The 19,982-nt window shown below is 58.2% G+C and overlaps 1 protein-coding gene across 3 annotated transcripts in view; it reads right to left on the bottom strand.

Moving 5' to 3' along the window:
• Positions 1-19,982, bottom strand: part of Flt4 (fms related receptor tyrosine kinase 4) — a 38,367-nt gene that overhangs the window by 12,633 nt on the left and 5,752 nt on the right. For all 3 annotated transcript variants that reach the window (XM_063230432.1, XM_063230433.1, XM_063230434.1), the window contains exons 2-24: positions 12,550-12,646; positions 11,934-12,178; positions 11,604-11,716; positions 11,329-11,491; positions 11,029-11,168; positions 10,573-10,741; positions 10,205-10,322; positions 8,237-8,391; positions 7,973-8,135; positions 6,566-6,692; positions 5,413-5,521; positions 4,228-4,590; positions 3,900-4,046; positions 3,675-3,806; positions 3,423-3,529; positions 3,033-3,168; positions 2,618-2,722; positions 2,274-2,387; positions 2,083-2,171; positions 1,850-2,000; positions 1,384-1,478; positions 916-1,038; positions 39-150 (exon numbers count right to left, since the gene is read on the bottom strand). In XM_063230432.1, coding sequence (XP_063086502.1) covers positions 39-150; positions 916-1,038; positions 1,384-1,478; positions 1,850-2,000; positions 2,083-2,171; positions 2,274-2,387; positions 2,618-2,722; positions 3,033-3,168; positions 3,423-3,529; positions 3,675-3,806; positions 3,900-4,046; positions 4,228-4,590; positions 5,413-5,521; positions 6,566-6,692; positions 7,973-8,135; positions 8,237-8,391; positions 10,205-10,322; positions 10,573-10,741; positions 11,029-11,168; positions 11,329-11,491; positions 11,604-11,716; positions 11,934-12,178; positions 12,550-12,646 — 3,273 coding nt within the window. The remainder of the gene's footprint in view (positions 1-38; positions 151-915; positions 1,039-1,383; positions 1,479-1,849; positions 2,001-2,082; positions 2,172-2,273; positions 2,388-2,617; positions 2,723-3,032; positions 3,169-3,422; positions 3,530-3,674; positions 3,807-3,899; positions 4,047-4,227; positions 4,591-5,412; positions 5,522-6,565; positions 6,693-7,972; positions 8,136-8,236; positions 8,392-10,204; positions 10,323-10,572; positions 10,742-11,028; positions 11,169-11,328; positions 11,492-11,603; positions 11,717-11,933; positions 12,179-12,549; positions 12,647-19,982) is intronic.

Below are 19,982 nucleotides of genomic sequence, written 5' to 3'. Positions count from 1 at the left end.
ACAAAACATGCTGGAGCAGCGACCCTCGTCACACTCACCCAGTGAGAAGATCTCCCAGAGCAGTACTCCGAAGGACCAGACATCACTCTGTGTGGTGTACACCTTGTCAAAGATGCTCTCAGGGGCCATCCACTTCAGGGGGAGCCGGGCCTGGCGGGGCAGGGAAGAAGAGGCTGGGCCCTGGCCCCACTGTGGATTGACGGTTTCTTCCCTGCAGCCCTTCTGTTTGCCCAGTTCCCTTAGATCCCCTGAGCTCTTGCATCTCTTCCTCTCACTCCAGAGCCACGGCCCAGGCCCACCCTTGAGGTAAGGTGACCTAGCACATCTTTGCCACCTTCCCCACTCCCTGTGTCCCCTCACTAGGAGCAGGGTGGTCCCCCCCCCCCTGCCGAGCCCCAGCCCAGGTCCTAGTCTCCTTTCCTTTCAGTGCACATAGGGCCCCTTGCCTCCAGCTGTGTCCCATACCTGTGAGGTGGAATGCAGTCAAGCCTTGCCCAGGGCTGGAGGCAGGAGGCCGTCACACAGAGTGTGGACCCCAGGCCTCTTCCTCCCTCTTGCTAGTGCGAACCCCTCATCAGTCACAGATGCCTGAGCAGGCACTGCCTGATCCTTAACCATGGGTGGATACACGCATCTGCACCCCCGGCCTAACATGGCAAGCACACGGAGTCAGTGTCTCCCCAGGGACAGGCCCTGGGCACAGCACAAGCTCCTGGCTTCACTCTGCTTCTCGTGCTGCCTCAGTGGTCAGGGTTCCGGGGTGCCCTGAGGGATCTGGGGGCAGAGATGCCACCCAGCTGGGCAAGTGGGTTGGCAAACCAAGGAGTTGGAGCCTGCAGCACCCCCTCTCCTGGGGCCTCACTGTCCCCATTTCCCTAGCACCCATGCTCTTTCCTCCCGGCGGCCTACACTCACACTGCCCTTTCGGACATAGTCAGGGTCTTTGTAGATGTCTCGAGCAAGGCCAAAGTCACAAATCTTCACTACATCACTTTCGGACAGCAGGATGTTTCGAGCAGCCAGGTCTCTGTGGATGCACTGTGGGTAAAGGAAGGGTGTGGAGTGTTCAGCTCAGGCCCTGGATAACACCCACACCTGAACTCCAGGCTGCCCCAGGCGCGTCTGAGTTCTGCATTGTCGGTGGAAGTTCTGTGTCCCCAGCAGGGAAATTCAGAGAGGCAGTGACAGTGACCCCACATCTGGTCTGCCACTGACTAGTCAGGGCGCCCCAGGAAGGGCACTCTCCACTCTGGGCTGTTTCCTCTTCTGCAAACTGTGAGCCACACTGATTGTGGGACCACTGTGGAGTGACCAAGCCTATGTGTCCGGATACGTTTGTACCCTTGCTCTTGTAAAGGGCCTGCAGCAATTGTTGGGACCCACCTTGCGGGAGGCCAGGAACTCCATCCCCCGGGCCACCTGGAAGCTGTAGCAGACAAGGTCTTCCATGGTCAGTGGGCTCAGCCACAGGTCTTCGGCTGCACAGAGGAGGGTGTGGACTCAAGAGGCGCCTCCTCTTGACCCCAGCCCCTCTCCGGTCCCTGGTCTCTGCTGTCTATGGGGGCACTCATGACTCCTGCAGCAGTACTCTATGGCACCAGCGGGCCTCTGCCCCCTTTCCATGGCCCTGGGCTGTTCCCTCATCTTGTCTGTGAGGCAAACGCCTATTCATCCTATGATACCCACGTCAAAGGTCTGACACCTCTGAAAATTCCAAGATGCCCTTGCTAAGGTGCCCCCTTCCCGCTCCTGACACACGCCCTTCCCCGAGGTCAGGTTACCCCGGGGTGCGGATCGTGAGGTGTCCTCTGCAGCCTGCCACACAGGTCATGAGGAAGCAGGCTCTTACCTTCTCCGACAGGAGGAGCCCGCCCCACCCCTCCCTTGCCCATCAGGAGCCGGGTGAGCAGGGCCCGGTCGCCGCTTGCCGGTCTCCTCCCATCAGTCTCAGTGCCCTCTACCAAGGCGCGGAAGCGCCTCCGCTGCGCAGGCGACTTCTCCTGTAGGGAGGCACGGAGCGGGTCCGCGGGGCCGCCACCTTCACAGAGGCGCCCCGCGCCCACCTCGGCAGAGGCCTCTTACCGCGTAGGGGCTGAAGGCCTCGCGCTTGATGCGCAGAAAGTTGGAGAGGTTGCCATACTTGCAGTACTCCACGATCACCATGAGGGGGCCTGGGGCAGGCAGAACCAAGCGCGGGAGGTGACTCCTGGGGACCACGCCACGGGCTGCTCCCACCCGGAGGCGCGCGGGCTTCCCTGGGCACCAGCGTGTACCGTTGGCCTTAGTACATGCCCCTAGCAGGTTGACCACGTTGAGGTGATGACCGATGTGGATGAGGATCTTCAGCTCCGACATCAGCGCGCGGTGCTCGCTGGCAGTGGCCCCCTCTGGAGGGGACACAGAAGCCTAGTGGGGGGCTGGGTCTGTCAGACTCCTCTCGCCCTCCTGCCCACCTGGGCTTCCCTTCCCGGATCCCCGCCACATCCTGCTGGTCCCACTAAGGTAGGGGCAGGCAGAAGTCTGGGTCTGAGTCCCACCGTCTCCCTGTGGACTCTTAGGAGAGATGCTAGTTCTGAGCCTCTGTTTCCCTCTTTACACTGCAGTACCGCCCTCGCACCTTTTAACATTTTCACAGCCACGGTGTCACAGCTGCTGCCCTTGCTGATGCCGAAAGCAGAAGCTTCCACCACCTTCCCGAAGGCCCCGTGGCCAAGGACTCTCCCTGTGGGGGGGAGGTTGGCTCCAGGTGAGATGCGCACGGGACGAGGGTGGGAAGGAAGACCCTGAAGGACAGAGCTGGAGTCTCGGGTGCCAAGCAGGAAGAGTGCGGGAGCGCGGGAACGAGGGCAGGAAGGCCCACATCCTCCCCAGCAGGTGCGCAGGTCACCCGGCTTGGAGCAGAGGAAGTGACCTGCGCCTGGGAACGCGGGGCCCTGGCGTGGTTCCGAGGATGCAGGCCAGCTGGAGCATACTGGGCCAGGTGGAGACAGAAGCCTCCCAGGTGCACGGAGTACACAGGCTGCGGGCCTCACCCAGGTGCAGCCGCTCCCGCGGGAACTCCCACTGGCTGGCATCGTAGGACAGGTACTCGCACTGCTCCTCCAGGGGCACCTCCCCCGGGTCCATGATGATGGACAGGTAGCCTGTCTTGATGTCCGCGTGGGTTGGCTGGGGCGGGTGAGAACGGATCACTGTGCGGCCACGCCACCGTGGCTCAGGTGACGATGCCCAAGACTCTTCCTGCTTTGGAACGCTCACCCAAGGGAAGGACAGACCGAGAGAACACCCGCGTGTGTGCGGGCTGCAGCCCAGAGGATAAGGACAGCGAGCTTGGCGGACGGGATAGGGACCTTGCTTCAGCCAGGGTGGGGAGACGTGCATGACATGCAGTATGCGAGCTCAGCAGAGGCAGGCGCGCTCACCCTCCTCATGTTACAGAAGATGAGGAGGAGGAGGACCCAGAAGAAAACAGCGATGACCCCCGTGCCGATGAGGATCACGATCTCCATGCTGCCTTTATCCTCGGAGCCTGAGTGGGCAAAAGTGTGCGTGTGCATGTGTGTGCGCGCACGTGGGAGAGGCTGGCCTCGAAGCGACCCCTCCAGGTGGCGCGGCTCGCGCGAGGTAACCACAAGAGGGCACCCTGGAGGAGCGGAGGTTGGGGTGGGGCTGACCTTCCACAGCCACGCTGGCGGAGGAGTTCACGCAGCCTTTGGCGTTGCACACGCTGCACAGGTAGCGGCCAGCGTCCTCCTCGCGCACGCGCTGGATGCTGAGCTTCTGGTTCGAGTCTGCCAAGTCGATTCCTGCCGAGGTGGGGGCAGGGGTACACGCGCAGGTGACTGGAGGAGCGCTGGCCTCGCAGGTCTTCTGCCCATGGCCTGGCGTGCTGTCCTTACCAGACTCTTCCTCCAGCAGCTTTTCGTCTTTGTACCACACGATGCTGGGCACATGTGCACCCGCCACGGGGCACCGCATCTCCAGGGAGTCGCTCACGTTCACCAGGAGGTCGGTCAAGTTCTGCATGAGCCGGGGGGCTTCCAGGGCTGGGGGCAGGGATGAGGAGAGGAAGTGGCCCCATTGAAGAAAGCAACACTTCAGGGCCGAGATGGGGCGGGTGGGGTGTGAAGGTGCGGGGTGGGGTAAGGGATGCAGCCCGTGAGGTGCTGTGGGCAGGGCGCGCTCTGTGCTCAACCTCCAGGCCTCCTGCTGCCTGGCGCGCCTCACCCTGCACCGACAGGTACTTCTTGTGGCACTGCTTCTCCTGATTGCGCCGATCCTGCACCTCGCACACGTAGTCGCCCTCATGCTCGGGGGCCACTCGCGGGATGCTCAGGCTGAGCGTGGTGTGACGCGCTCCCGGCGCGGCCTCTTCCAGGCTGGCGTCTAGTGGTGTGGCGAACAGGTGGACATTCTTGCAGTCAAGCAACAGTGGGTTTCCATGAGCGTCGTGCAGCGTGGACAGGTTGAGGCGGTACCAACGTAGATGCTCGTACGTGTAGTTGTCAGCTCGGCAGCTGAGGCGCACGGACTGGCCCTCTAGGGGGTCCTCAGAGGGCTCCACCTCGATACTGAAGCCGTCGGGAATGGCTGGGGAGTGGGGAAGCCCTGTGACACTGCCCAGATGTTTGCTGTCTGTCCACCGGCCCCCTCACCATCGCCTGTGAACTCGTTCAGTTATCAGCCAAGGCTGTGAGCTGTGCAGCCCACCCACAGCCCACGCAGCCCTGGCCTCCCCCTCCCTGACCAGGAGGCCCTGCTCCTGAAGCCTAGGTCTCTTGTCTGTCCACTTGCTCTGTCTCTCCTGGACAGGGCGCCCAGATCATGGAGCTGCTGGCAGCAGACTAGTGGAGCCACACTGGCCTCCTTCGGACCACAGCCTACTACTCTCTCTGCTCAAACAGTTTCTTCAGTAGCTTTTGCCATGGCACCCTCTTCTGTTTTTCTGGTCACTTCCTCTCTCTCTCACAGGCTCTTGTGGGTTCTGCCCTGACCCCAGGTGTTCCTTGGGTTCCATCTCTGGAGGGCCCTCATCTACTCCCTGAGTTTCAGGCTTCTTAGGCCTTCTGAGTCACCAATACATGTGAAATCTTAGTAAACCATGAAATTCTCTCCAGGGAAAGACACACATGAGAATGGTGAAGCTCCAGGGTTTGAGAAGGGGTGGCAGGAAAGTGGAGCAAGGAGGAGCTGCAGGGGCCGAGGGGCGCCATCCCAGGGTCCCTCACCCAGCCCCTGTGCCGAGGATCTCTACTAGAACCCTTCTGTGGGGTCCAGGGGCCCCTGGTGCTGGGCATCTCTCCTGCGTGCCCCATGGTCAGCAGAAGCTAGGCAAACTCAAGCCTTGCTCCTGACCCTGCACCTGGGGCTGTCTGGGGGGGGGGCCCTCTCTGGTCTGATCTGGTCACTCACTGGTCACATAGAAGTAGATGAGCCGCTCGTCCCGGCCCACCTTGTTGAAGACCACACACTTGTACATGGCAGACACGTTGGCGTCCTGGATCACCAGCTTGCTCACCGTCTGTACAGGGTACAGGCACAAACATCCACTTCCTGCCTCAGTTCTCCCCATCTGGACCCTCCCCTTCTGGAAAGAGTCCCCTATGCCCACTACTGGGAAAGGGGGGAAGCAGAAGAGGGAAAAGGATTTGGGCCTGGCAGGGACCAGAGCCTGGCGAAGACCGGGAGTGATGAGCAGGGAAAGAGGGAAAGTCCACATGGCAGAGAGGGGCAGTGCCTCAGAAGGCCAGGGGTCAGTGCATGGGCCTCTGGCCTGGGCTGTGTGAAGGTCGGAGGGCAGCTTTGGCTGAACCAGAGAACTCTGTTAGTGGACTTGGATGGTGGGCACGTCCAGGGACAAGGAGCCAGCTTGGTAGCTGGGTGAGTCCAGACCGGGTTAAAATCAAGGGCCAGCCACCCTCAAGCCGCGGTGAGGCTGTGGCCCAAGGGTGGTGGTGGCTGGTCACTGTGTGCCCGCATCAGCCTCAGGGTGCAGAGCAGCTCTCTCGTCCAGGGTAGGTCTGAGAGGAGGGGGTTCCTATGTTTTCCACAAGGATTCTGGCTTTGGAGTAGGAGGACTGAAAAGTAGGGGAGGAGAGAGGGCCACAGGCCCTGCCTACCATCCAAGACCCCCACCCCCACCCCAAGCCGGGCACTTCCTGGCCAGGCCTGGAACAGGAAGGGGCTCTGGAGGTGTGTAGGAAAACAGGAAGTGACTGTAGGAAGTGGGTGCCTTTGTTCAGTCCCCTTCCCCCTCCTGGCCTCTGCTCAGCATGGCCCCCAGGTTGGTCCAGTGGCTCAGCAGCGCTCTGTAAAAACCTGATTGGCCCCCGCCCCATCCTCTCCCAGCCCTAGAGCCCATGGACTGCTTAGGAGGAATGGGCTCAGCTTCCTCGTCTGGGGAGCAGCTAGCGGCCTGCCCCCATCCACACGCAGGCAAGCTACAGCCCAGAATGTGTAGAAAGGTCACCCAGGTTGCGGCTGCTGCCCCTGAGGCTCTGCCAGCCAGGTAGACACAGGTGTGACAGAGCCTGCCGACTTCCTTCCTCTCCCTGGCTGCCTGTACCTTATTCTTTCCTTCCACAAACTCGGTCCAAGTGTCCAGACTCTCGATGGGATTCACAGCATCCTGCATGGTCACCTCCCTCCAGTCCAAGCACTGTGGCATGCCATCTCGCTGCTGCCGTCGGCGGCTGCCATAGACCAGGAAGGACAGGAGCAGATCAGGGATAGGGGCAAGCTGGGCCCTTCGTGGGGCCAGGGGCCAAACGCCTTCATCCCCCTCAGATCCATTCCTAGTGCCCTCCTCCCCTATCCCTCTGTTATCTCTTCCCTAAATGGTATCCTTGCCCCCCCACCCCATCCTGTTCATGTTCAGCTCAGGTTAGGATAGTGAAGCCTGCAGCCGGGCAAGGTTTGTTGCTCACTGTTAGGACCTTGGAAAATGCATCCTTCTTCTCTGACTCTGTTTATCTGGCTCTAAGGGGGGAGTTGTGTGCTGCACAGATGAGCTGAGTGTGCTCAGTGTGTCCTGGGACGTGGCAGAAGTTTTCTAACAGCATCCCAGACCTGCTGTGAGGGGCCATCCTTGGAGCCCAGAGGGATGGTGCGCTGATATGTTTAGAAGGTTTCACTTTCAAGGGAGGAAGGTGGGGCCAGCCCAGCCAGCTTGCCCAGCCTCAGCTGCTGGCATGAGACTGATCTAACAGAGGGTCAGAGCTTTTCTCAGGCCAGTTCAGGGGTGAACTGTAAATTAATACTGTTACAATGTCCATACTGTCCAAGGCCATCTACAGATGCATGTGATCCCTATAAAAATGTTGATGATGTTCTTCACAGCAACCAGAAAGTCTTAAAATTCATATAGAATCTCAAAATATCTGAGCTACCCAGAGCAATTCTGAGTAAAAAAAACAAAAACAAAACAAAACAAAAAAAACAACCAAACAAAGCTGGAACGTCATACTGTGTAACTCTGAAACATACCAAAAAACTACAGTAACTAAAGCAGCATGGCATGGTATAAAAGCAGACACATTGACCAACCCAACAGAATAGAGGCAAGAAATAAATACATGTATTTACAGATAACTGATTGTCAATAAGGCACTGGGAAGACTCATTGGAAAAAGAACAGTCACTTCAATATGTGGTAGTGAAAAAAATGTATATCCACATGCAGAAGAATAAAAGTAGACTGACCCCCATCTCACCAGTTATAAAAGTCATACCCAAAAAGATGAGACGTAAGTGGAAGCCTTAGTAAAAAGTAGGGAAAATGCTGTATTACATTGGTCTGAGAAATGATTCTATGAACAAGATTGTGAAAACCAAGGCAACAGAAGCAATGGTGGCAGCAAGTTTTGAGCAGGGCCCCAGAGAGTGCACCAGTGAAGCCTGTGAGCCAGGGCCTGAGCCCGGGTTCAGGGTGGACAGGGCTAAGAAGAAGGGCTGAGGCTTGAGTCACACTTACAGGCTGCGCTGAGCGAACGTCCTGCAGGGTGTCCAGGGTCGCCAGTGCCACTGGACGCGGAGAGGTGGGGGCACCCCGTAGGCCGTGCATGTGAGGGCCTGGCGGCTGTGGCGGGGATAAGTGCTGGGGGAGGAAGCCTCTTTCTCGTGGACGTGGGGGGGCACTGAGGGCACAGGTACCCTCGTCAGCCAGCCCATCCTGCCACTCTGTGCCTGCACACCTGCCCTCCTGCAGCCCCTCCACCCCCGGCCCGTAGTGCCCTACCGTTCACCACCAGCTCCAGGCTGATGTTTTGTCTCAGGCCGGCTGCGGAGTTCCACAAGGCGAGCGTGTAGATGCCAGCGCTGGCCTCAGTCACCTCTTTGAGCACCAGGGCATGTGGACTGTGGCGTCCCATCACTGCCTTTCTGTTCTTGTACCTAGCACAAGAGAGGAGTTCAGGGCCCACTCCGTGCCCTGTGTGGGTGCAAGTGCTATGGAAGTTACTGTTAGGCCAAAGTGTGGAGGAAACGTACAAGAACTCTCTGCACGCTCGCTGTAAAGACAGATTTTTTTCAGATATTTTCTGTCTATGGCTGGTCGAACCCACAGATGCAGAACACAGATGTGCAAGGTCGCATGTGCTGCTCCCGGCGTGGGGAAGAAGAGGCAGCCAAGGGGCCTGGCTCATGGGCTAGGCTGGAGCAAGTGGTCCCTTCTGGAGGATCCCAGCAAGGGCCAGAAGGAGCATGAGGTGGGAGAAGAGGCTCTGGGTCGGGGAGCAGAGTCTGTAGGCTCCACCTGCCAGTGTCACAGCCCCGTCAGGCAGCTAGCCCTGGAGCATTCCTGAGGCCTGTTGCAGTACACCGCAGAGTCTCTGAGATCTCTCTCAGGTAAGGAGGAGGCCAAGTTTCTCTGCTCAGCAAGCCTCGTCCAGAGGGTCCTGCCCACCTCGCTGGTCTCTCGATTGACTCCTCAATATTAGCTGGGCTTTGGCATGGTGGGACCATCGACCAACCTCAATGGGCCCCTCTTCCTTCTCACAGACTGCGTGAGAGTGAAGGTGGGGTGCAGTCAGCTCCTCACCATGCCGGGCAGCCCCTGCCTCTCCCTTGCAGCCGCAGCTCTGTCTTCCCTTGAGCGCTGTAGACATGTGCCTCCTGCAGCCCTTACACGGATGCTCTTTCCTACAGTGGCGGCCAGCAGGTCCCCTTCACTGGGGCTGGAGCAGCTCATCCATGGCATCTGGCCCTAACTGCCTGCCCACTGTCTGTTCATCAGCACACGGGTTTTTAGGCACGTGGATGTTGTCCATCCTGCCACTGAGCTGTGAGCTGTGTACCCTACATGAGAAGCAGTGCCTGAGCCCTGCATATGCTTCAGATTCGCTGTGTATGGAAATGGACACCTTAGCACACGGCCTGGTTCCTCCCAATCCGCACTGGGATCTTTAAAGGCCTTGGAACCTGAGCTCTAGGCTCTGGCAGGTATCTGGGTGTGGTGTGGACTGAGGGAGAACGGCTTTTGGGCAGAAGCCTGTGATAAAGGGACACAGCAATCCTGCTTTTGGCTGTGACAATGGTCGGGGCGCACAGAGGGGTGTGACTTGTTAAGAGTCACAAAGAAGGCCAGGACAGAACCAAGGCCATGTTATCTGCCTGGCACTGGTGTGGAGGGTTGGGGAGGACCAGATTTCCCTGGCTGGCTGGGCCTGGACAGAGCACGAGTCCCCCTCAGAAGGCCTGAGGCTCAGGACTGAATGCGTTATGAGTGATGAGCCTGAGTTATGCATGGCCAACCCCTCCTCCGCACTGTGGGTTCTCAGGCCAGCAGGGCCTGTCATGGGTGAGCCCCATGCATGGCCCACAGGCCAACAATGCACCAAAGGAGGTGCTGAGTGCACCTGAGATTTGTAGGGAGCAGCTGAAGCCACTACTTTGGGGGAACTCGGGATAGCTGGCAGCTGCACGTGGGGCAGCTGGCAGCGCCTCAGTGTACCAGGCAAGTAGACAAAGCCCAGGTGGCGCCCACCACACCCCCGCACTATAGGCTGGTGCTGAGACCTCTCACAGGCCCACCTTGTTCCAGTTGAAATACTGAATTCTGCATATGCTCTTAGAGGATCTCCCTGGAGAGGTCCCTGTCTGGGTGGCAGGACTAAGGTCTGATGGGGAAGGACGCTGCCCTTTTTCCCCTTGGTCCATTCTCTGCTGGGCTTATCAGGGTAGCATGGGGAGGGGCCCACAGTGTTACCATTGGAATTCTGGTGGGGGGTAGGCTGCCAGCTTCACGGGCAATTTCACCAGCTCATCTCCGGCTGTGGCTTCCAGGACTGGTCCTTTGAGCCAGTCGACACTGATGAAAGGCTTTTCTGTTAGACAGGAGGCATCAGTGTGAATCTGGTGGTGGTCAATCACTGACCTGGGATCTCTGGCTGTGGCCACCTGCAGCCTGGCCCTAGCATGCTGTGCCCTAGCATGATGAGCTGGGCAGGGCTTCCTCTCTTGCTTCCCTCCCTCTGGCTGGACTTCCTACTGGGCAGGTGCACCGTGGCTGCTGACCCGCACTGCACAGGGACCCTTGTTCTTGAGGAACCGCCCAGGACATGCTGGTGCTCATACCATGCACAATGACCTCGGTGCTCTCCCGGAACTTCTGGATGCCGTTGTTGGCTTCACACACATACTGGCCCAGGTCATGCTGGCTGACGTTGTAGATGGTCAGGATGCTGGAGAGCTCTGTGTGAGTCTGCTGGGAGCGCCGCTCGGGTACCCATTTACCCCGGTCTGCCTGCCCACACCCAGGGAAGCCCAGGGTCAGCAGGTGGTTCTGGCAGTACTAACCCACCAAGGCACATGCCCTGCCCAGCTGACGGTGGCTCTGGAAGCCTACACTGTTTTCTGTGAGGTGGAAAACTTCCCCATCAGACTGTTCTGTGGGTTCCTGGGCTAGCTGGGTCCAGATTGTCTCCACAAAGGCCCAGTGTGCACTGGAAACAAGTGATGGGGACTCTTGGGGGTAGGGACAGAACAGCTGTGGGCAGAAGGAAGGCACTCTGGCAGGGCCACTGGCCTCACCTGCTTCCCCGGATAGTCCCAGTCGAAGGTGACACCCGAGTTGAACTCGGCCCACACAGTACAGTTCAGGACCAGCTTCTCTCCAACCAGCAGCTCCAGGGACTTCTTAGGGAACAGTTGGATGTCATAGAGCTCATTGCCTGGTGACATACACACAGTGATTCCCATACCCCTCACATAACACATGCACAGGGACACCTGTCACACATAGATCCCAGAGCACAGGTTGACCCTGAAAGCCCTGTTACTGGGAATGGGGCGTACCACCTTCTCTTCCAGGGAACCCAGGATGGCCCCTACCTGTGATGTGCACGAGAAAGGGGCTGGAATAAAAGTCCCGGCCACCCCAGCTGGTCTCACACTGCAGGTACAGCGCATCGCGCAGGAGAGATGTGGGCACCTGCATGCCCCGGCGGTCGTCCCACACCACCTCGTGCCCATCAGGCCGCAGCACTGAGCTTTGCTGGAGCAACAGGTGACTGTCAGCACCGGCTGCCCTGTGCACCCGGCCAGGCCAGAGGCTACCGTTTCCCAGGGTCCAAACAGGAGGACTGGGTTAGGGAGAGGGACTGTACCGAGTGCAGTGTGATGTTGAGGCCAGGGACGGACACCAGGCAGGGCACCCACATGGAGTCCTTCCTGTTGACCAGGAGTGTGTTGGCTTTGTTGATGAATGGCTGCTCAAAGTCTGAGGAGACAGAATCAGAGTCCGGGGAGGAGGGGGCTCAAGACTTTGACCAGGGTTGGGTGCAGCTAGGCAGCTTCCTGGTACTGGGGAGGTTTTTCCAACTGCCTACTGCCACTGGGAGTAGGGGAGGTCCCCTCACCCCTGCCTGCTGGAGGGGCACCAACTGAACACCACAGGGTCTGGCTGTGCCTGGCCCCTTTGCACATCCCCAGCTCACCTCTCACGAACACGTAGGTGCTGGCGGCTGTGGTGCCCTCAATGCGGGCACTGATGTACTTGTAGAAGCAGCGGTAGCTGCCTGTGTTGTTGGCCCGGGTCTCGCTCAGCAGCAGCACTTTGCAGTAGGGCCTGGTGTCTGTGCCTTCACAATCTTGCACGACCCCTGAGTCCTCACTGTCCTTCTCCCCTGTGGCTGGTGCCTCTGGAGCCCCTGGCCAGGCCCACTCAAGGGGGTGCTGTCCCCTGGCAGAGGACAGGAGAGGTCAGGAGGACCTTCGCCCCCTGCGGCCCATAGGGACAGTCCCTGAGAAACCTCCTCCAAGACCAAGAGCTTTGCCCATTGTGTCTACACTGGGGACAGGGCAGTCCGGGGCACGCACTGCAGAACCAGCCTGCGGTGCAGCACCTCTGCTCGGTTCCCAGAGCTGTGGTTGCAGGCTGGCCTGGGCCAGTGCAGGGTAGCTGGGGTGGGGGCGGTGCTGGGGGTGAGCTGGGTAAGCAGAAAGTGCCCGTGTCTGAGAACCTGCAGGCGCCCCAGTTCTGGGAACCCTCTTAGCCTCTTTGCCTCAGTCTTCTGCAGTCTCCTGGGGCTGCCAGGTGGGAGGCCCCTGTACCTGCAGGAGATGGCTAGGCTGTCACTGGCGTTGATGACGTGCACCTCCTCCGTGACGTTCAGGGTTGGGGGGGTCATGGAGTAGCCTCTCACCAGGCCTGGGTAGGAAACAGGGTTTAGTGTGCCCAGGGGCCATGAGTTCACAGAACAGTTGCTGTTGGGTCTTCTGGGACCCCTCTTCTGGGTAGGAGCAGTCTGGTGGTTCTCACATCCAGGCCTCCCCATGTATACCCCAAGATATTCAGTAAGCTACACCTCCGGCTGCCTCCTGCCCACAGCCTGAGTCCAGCCCCAAGTGGCTCTGGACTTCAGGGAGACTGAACCTGAAACCCTGGCATTTTCCTATGGTGGGCGGCAGGGGTGTGGTGTCGAGCCCCACATCTCTGCCTGAAGCCCATCCCTGCTACACTCCAGACCATCAGTGCTTATAAGGTGGCCCTGCTCCTCCCAGGCCTCCCCAGGCATGCCCAGGCCAGGTCTGCCTGTGTCCCAGGAGTCTGCCTCAGGCTCCACTTGCTCCTCCACCCGCCAGGCCTTCCTACACTTCCATCTCCCCTGACGCCTTCCTCAGGTGCGTGGATGTGGCTGCTTTACCTGTTTGTACCTCTCCATGACCACAGGCACCTGCGGCCAGGCCTCCTGTCCTGCTGCCCATACAACTCTGCACCCAGCCTCCTCCCAGCAAATGGTATGTGTATTTATATGTGTCGAGAGGTGTGGTCTTCTGTGTGTGCACATCTGTTTGCATTTGCCTGGGTGTGTGACTCTGTGATATGTATTGCTGTGTGTGTGTGTGTGTGTGTGTGTGTGTGTGTAAGCATATGTAGTTGTGTACCTGACATGTCCTTATGTGCTTGCAGCTGTGGAGGGATCCTGGTGGGGGTGGGTGCAGACCTCGGGGGAGGTGTGGGCCTGGAACTCTGGCAGATGCATCCTGCCAGGACCATCCTGAGACAACAGGAAGGGAGGACTGTGTGGCTGGAGGCCCAGTGCTGTGTCCTGTCCATGCTCCCCACCCCCCACAGTTCTTCTCCTCCTGGGGGGTAGCAAAGCCCATTCTCCTGCCTTAACCCTCTTTTACTCCTTCAAGATTGAGAGGGAATGGAAGTCCAAGACTTTTGCTCTCTAGCTCCCAAGGCCCCAGGGTCCTGCCCTGCAGCTTGTGGAGTGGGGTAGGGCTGGAGGACCACCATGTGTTTCTACACACCCTGACCCCACGCTGTCCAGCTCAAGTGATACCAGGATAGCACATTCCGTGCACCAAGACGGTGTTCATCATTACACAGATGTCATGTCTCCCATCTTGTCTCACTCTAGACCCTTCCAGGTACCACTGCACCATGAGCTGAAAAGTGCTTCTGAAGCATTTGCTACCACCATGTAGACAGGGGAACTGAGGCCTCCCCTAAGAAAGCAAGGTGGCCCCTTGCCTGACCAGAGCACTGCTGCAAAGTCCTCCCTCCTGAGCACCTCTTCCTTGCACTTAGGTAACCTGCCCCTGGCCCTTAGGTGGAAGACGGCCCTGAATTCTGCTACCGTTTCCCACGCAAGTCAGAGGGCCAGGCACTGGGCAGCACTGTGCCCTGCCCCGCCGCTGAAGAGACAGCTGACACCAAATAGAGGGTCCCACCTGACAAGGTTCCCTTAAGTACAGTGAGGGCCCAGGAGAAAATCCCCAGGACCTTTGAACTGGGCTTTGAAAGAGAGGAGGATTTTTCTCTGGCGGTCAGAGTGAATAAGGCCACAGCAGGGACACAGGCGGGCAAGGGTGTGGGGAGGCAGGGGACTGGTGTTCTGTCCTCTGGGCTACAGAAGACTGGGGGCATGGTGAGAGGGGGTCTGGACCTGTGGGGGTGCGGGCCCTCCCTGTCCCGAGTCCTCCCTGTTGACAGATCCAATCAGAGGTCAAGTCTAGGACTTGCATGTCACCACAGGGAGCCGTAGTGCTGGGGTCCCCTGCCTAGCCCACTGGGTGTCCTCACTGTGGGAGAGAGGACACATCTGAGTGAGGCAGGCGTTATGCTGAGCTGTCTACTCCCTCAAGTACTATCTGTATTGCCTCTGGCAGTGGCCAGCTACAGAGCCATGGCAGCTCAGCTAGCTTCCTATGGTGGCTTCCCTCTGCTGTCTCCATGGTAAAGCGCAGCCACCTCTGGTCCCTCGCTTCTCTCCAGCTTCCACTCTTGGGAAGCACAGGACCTCTCAACTTGCTCACAAAGTGGAAGTCTTGAAGCCTTTGCTTTGCCTTTGGTCAGGGACGTGCCAGCTTCCTTCTGGCCTGTAGATCTCTCTCAAGCAGGTCTCAGTCACAGGTCCCTCCCCGTGGAGTGGTCGTGATCCTTCAGGCAGTTTCCGTCTTGTTTCCCTCCGGGATTCTGACCAGAACACTACTCAGTTTTCACGTTCCTCAGTCCCAGATGGGATGTGTGGTGAAGATTCAGGGATGCAGACAGGAAATGGGAGAGGTACACGACGGAACACCAGGTGCGTAAGTGGACAGACGGGTGGTGGGTGGACGGGGTCGGGGTGAGGAGGAGAGAGCTCACGCCATGTCCTCCCAGTTGGCACTGCCTCAGCAAAGGAAGCACCCCCACCCTTATGCTGAGCAGGACCATCTGCCTCTTCCCTTTGGTCTTCTGTGAAACCTGGCTTTTTGAGGACACCACTGCCAGGCCAGGGGCAGTTAATGCTGGCCTTCCTCTTGGCCTCCTCCCAGCACCCCCCGAGGCGCCTGCTTTTGATGGCACCACCCTCTCCCCACTAAAGCTGTCATCAGCTTCTTTCTTGATCACTTCCCCTCATTCTCTGCTGACCATAGCTCCTGGTTTCCTGCTCCTGCCGTTCTCCATGACTTCGATATCCATACGGATGACTCCTCCATCCCAGGGTCTTTGAGATCTTCCTCTCCATGCCCCCCCGGCCACTGGCTTCCAGGGCACACCCTGGATGCAGTCCTCACCAGACCCTGCACCGCCCCTGAGGGTCTCCTTCCTGCTTCCCCTCTTCCCTCCTTCCCACCGAGGCTCGAGGCGGCTGCTCTGCCCTGCTAATCCTCTGCCTCATCAAAAGCCCCTAACGCTCCCTCCCCACTGTCCTGTGCAGTGGTGGTCCACGGTCCGTCCTTCTGATCGTCCCTTGCTTCTTGCTCTCCACTGCAGACCATCCTGTCTGCAAGCAGCTCCACAGCGCAGTAGGAAAGCTTTCACCCTGGCTGCTTCCTCTTTATCTTCCTGTATGCAGGCTCCCCCCAGGCCTCCACAAAAGCACATCAGGGTTTTCCTCCCTCCCAGCATGAACAGTGAGAAACAGCAGACGGAGATACCTCCTTGTCCCTTTTCTGTGGCCTTCTGAGATTCCTGCTCCTAAAGCGAACTCTCCATTCTACTCAGGTCCCAACGCCCCTTGACCTGCTACTCATCGATAACTCCTTCCTCTTCTGTCCATCGCTTTCTCCACGGAATCATCTCCCACCTGTAAAACACTTCTCTAATCACACCCCCTCCCGTTTCCTCTTTCTTTCTGTAGCCAGGCTCTGCTCATTATGCCCTTCCCTACACTCCCACGTCCTTAACAGGCTGCACCCCAGCTTCACGGAGCTGCCTCTGGTGACCACGCCACGGATCAAGCGGGCAGACAAGATCAAGGAGTAGAGCTGTCCCCTCCTTTTACTGGCTCCTGTGACCTCACTCTCCCTCATTCCTCCATCAATACTAATTCCTGTTGCTGCTCGTCCTCTCTCAAGGGTCCAGACTATTCCAAAATCTCTGTGCAGATCACTTTTCTCAGCTCAGCGTCTGATATCCAGCAGATGTACTGAGTTCCAAGTAGTTGATGTTGACCTCACTGAGCCTCCTGCCTCAGCATCTCCCATCTCCTCAATGACAGTCACATGGGTGACTGCCTCTCCCTCCCCCTTTGTCCAGCCTCACAAAGCCTAGCAAGCCTGCCGCATCCCAGAGCTGGCCCCTGCTCTCCTGCTCCAACTTGGGCCCAAAGTGGTCCCTGGACTTGCTCTGCCCTCCTTTATTCCTCCTCTACACAGTGCGATGTTGTTAAATTGCAGAAGGACCTTATCACCCTTAGCTTAAAATAGGTCTGTGACTGTCCACTGTATGCCCAGGAAAATCTAAATTCCTGATGGAAACTTGGCCTCTGCCTAGCTCTCCAAGCCCTAGACAGTGATCTGCTTTCACCTCGTGTTTACTTCCTCCACACTGTCTGCAGTATGTCATGTTCCTTCCTATCCCAGGGCCTTTGCATGTACCTTATCTCCCTGATGCCTCCTCTCCCGGGCCCTGCACAGCTGGCTTTTTCTCATTCCAAGTCCTCAGCTTTGATGTGACCTCCTCACCCTTACAAAACTTAAGTTCCCTATTTAGGTTCCATCTCAGCCTCATGGTCACTCATTTGTCCTTCTGACGGTAATTTGTACTTATTTATTTATGTTTGTCTACATCTTCCATTGGCAATAAGTTTCAGTGATGTTTCTCTTTTCTACTTTACCTGGGGCCTAGCCCAGCACCTGGCACAGAATAAAGGCTCAACAAATACATGTTGAATGATTAAATGAGTGGGTGGACGGAAGAATGGATAGACAAGCAGATGGGCAGAAGGGTGGACTGCTGAATAGATTGGTGAATGGATGCAAGACAGATGGTTGGATAAGTGGATGGCTAAACAGACCACTGAGGTCTGCCTTTAGGTTGAATCGTGTCAGACCCTGTTGTTGCTTTGAAAAAGATGCTTCCCCCTTTAGTGTGGAGGCTCCCTATGGACTGTGTGATCCCAGCTGCCCAGCCCCTGGGCAGATGAGGGCCTGAGGGCTCTGCCTCTGGTTGCTCCATGCCCGCCCAGCCCCCACCTGTAGTCTGAAGAAGGTGCATCCTTCCTGCCTGGCTGTTGTCTGTCTCCACTGCCCTTCCCTTCCCATAGCAGGAAGCTCTGTCATCCTGGCCTCTGCTGCACTCCCCCTGCCTTCCTGTTCCTGGCTGGGGAACTGGCTTCTTCCTTCCCTTGACCAGCAGGACCCTGGCCTCCAAGCCTGTTGCAGCAAGGTTGGAGAGGCCAGAGAGCACACCTCCTCTTCCCTGCTGTCAGCAGCTCCAGGATGCCCTTTGGCCTTGGGCCTTGGGGCCCTTGGCACGGGCTGCAGGCACAGTGGGCTGTGGGGGCAGCCTGCCCTGGCTCCGTTGCTTCCCCTGGGAAAGTAGCAATGCATCTCATGAGGGGTGGGCAGTGCTGGGTCCTGCAGACCCAGCCTCATTTGGTCCTCACACCAGCCTGGGAGGGACGGTCGTGAGTCTCCCTCAACAAGGAAACTGAGGCTGGGAGCCTCTCAGGAGTGTGTGGCTCAGCAACTGGACAGTGGTCCGGGCCTTGGTCTAGCTTTCCCAAAGAAGAGGGTAGAGGTACTCAGACCACAACTCGGTCACCCAATCCTGAAGCTCAGGGACGCCCCGTAAGGAGAAGTACACACAGGAAGCCACGTGGGGCTTTGAGCCCCTGCGTCCGCTCTATGGTGTTTCTGGATCCCAGCCCATTTTTATCCTGTAGTCTGGGCACAGTCCTTTAAACCACTGGGGCTGCTTTTTGAAAAGCATTATTCCCAAGAAACGGAGGGGAGACCTAACCAAACACAGGGAGACCTTGCTAGAGAGTGAAGGTTAATTTCATCCCACAGATGCCCTAGGCATGCGGCTAAATTGGACCCAGGTGGGCCCAGGAGAGGTTGCCCAAGAAACAATACTGTATAGAGCACAGGGTGGGCAGATTTGGAGCCAAGGCTGGAAGCAGGCTGCTCCTTTACAAGTGAGCCATGGGTATAAGGGATGTCCCTGGGCTGAGGGTCTTGGTCTCTTTACAGGGCTCAGTAGCAGTAGTTTCTGGAGAGCTGCCTACCCCTCCAGACACAAAGTCAGCAGGCAATGCCTAGGCCCAGGGCCCAGGATAGCGGGGAAAGGGGAGGTGGCACAGTGAGCCAGCGATCAGCTGGGACAGCGGTGCAGCTCCTCGTGCCTTTGCCCTAACAGCTGCATGTCTCTTCCCTGCACTGGCCTCCCCTACCCCCAGCAGCTTCCACCCCAGCTGCAAACCTGCAGCTCAACCCTGAGGGCATCATGGCTTCTAGACCCCTTGGGTGGCTCCTCCTGGCCGAGTGCACACTCTCAGCCCAGGTGCTCTGTGCTCTCCTACCCTCCATGGCTGGCAAACTGCTGCAGCCCACTCTGACCCCCAGGCTGACCCCACCCCCGGCCCTCACTAACAGTGCAGGGAGGTTTGTATCATGCAGTGGCTCCGAGGACTGTGATATCAGTCCATGGCTCTATCCCCAGGACCAGTGTGCCCAGCACAAGAATGACACTGGGGTCATCTGGGAGCTTGGGGGCTCCTTCACACTTTGGCAGGGAGTGTGGCCCTGCGATGGCCACCTTGGATCTGGCTCTTCACTCTCTCCTTGGGGTGGCTCAGAAGATAGGGGTTCTGTGCCAGTCCTGTACTCCTGGGGAGGGGTGTCTAGGACAAAGGTAGCCAGGGGCCAGGCTAGCTAGGTCAGGGCAAGGCGTGTGTTGGGGCCTGAGAAGGCAGGGGCTGCTGGCTGGAGCCCTGTGCCTGCGCTCTCCCTCCACTCCTGGGCTTGGCCTGGGGAGGCGCCTGGCAGGGAGGTGGTGGGGTGTCCTGGCCTACAGGGCTCTTTAGCCTGGTGGACAGTGGTGTGCCCCAGAGCTCAAGCATGAGGGTCAAGGTGGGGTCCCCTACTTCCCCCACTGGCAGACAAAAGATGGCAGGAATGGGAAGGGAAGCTTCCAGGTGGGACCACAGCCCCTGAGCCTGGCTGGGATCTCATGATGCCTTTGGGTGTCTGGGTCTGGGCAGTTCGTTTCTTCTCTCAGGCCCCAGTGTTCCTACTTGTGAGGCTCAGTTTATTCTTGTGATCACTGGGAACCACAAATAACAAAGCAGTACACTAAGAAGTACTGCAAGAATAAATTACTGCTGGCTCAGGTCTACCAAGCCCTTTGGTGTCACCAGCCTATTCGGTAATGCTCTCAAATTGTCACGGCTGTAGCATATCACTGGGCTTCTATGCCAGAGGCAAGGGGCCGTGGAAAGCTTCTCCGGGTGGGTGGCGGGGAAGGGTGTTCATGTGAACTGAAATGGGCATTGCAGGCTGCATAGGAGCTTGCTGGCACAAGAGGCAAGCACGAAGGGTAGGGGACATATACATAGGCTGGAACACAGACAGCAGATGAAGCATGGGGGCCAGTGATGATGCATTCTCTCTTGGCAATGTTTGCTTCCACTTCCTGAGGGCTGCTGCACTGCACCCACCCAGCACGGGAGGACGGCTGAGCCAGGAGCTACAGCTGCGCACTCATCCGTGAGCAGGTGCTGAGCAGAGGCCCTTCTCGGAGTGGGAGGGCAACAGAGAAGCAG

Source organism: Cavia porcellus, unplaced genomic scaffold, assembly GCF_034190915.1.
Source record: "Cavia porcellus strain 051 isolate PalLab524CR breed Dunkin Hartley unplaced genomic scaffold, mCavPor4.1 scaffold_19, whole genome shotgun sequence".
Taxonomy (NCBI): domain Eukaryota; kingdom Metazoa; phylum Chordata; class Mammalia; order Rodentia; family Caviidae; genus Cavia; species Cavia porcellus.
The sequence above is the reverse complement of the archived record's forward strand: the minus strand, read 5'-3'. Positions and strand labels throughout refer to the sequence as shown.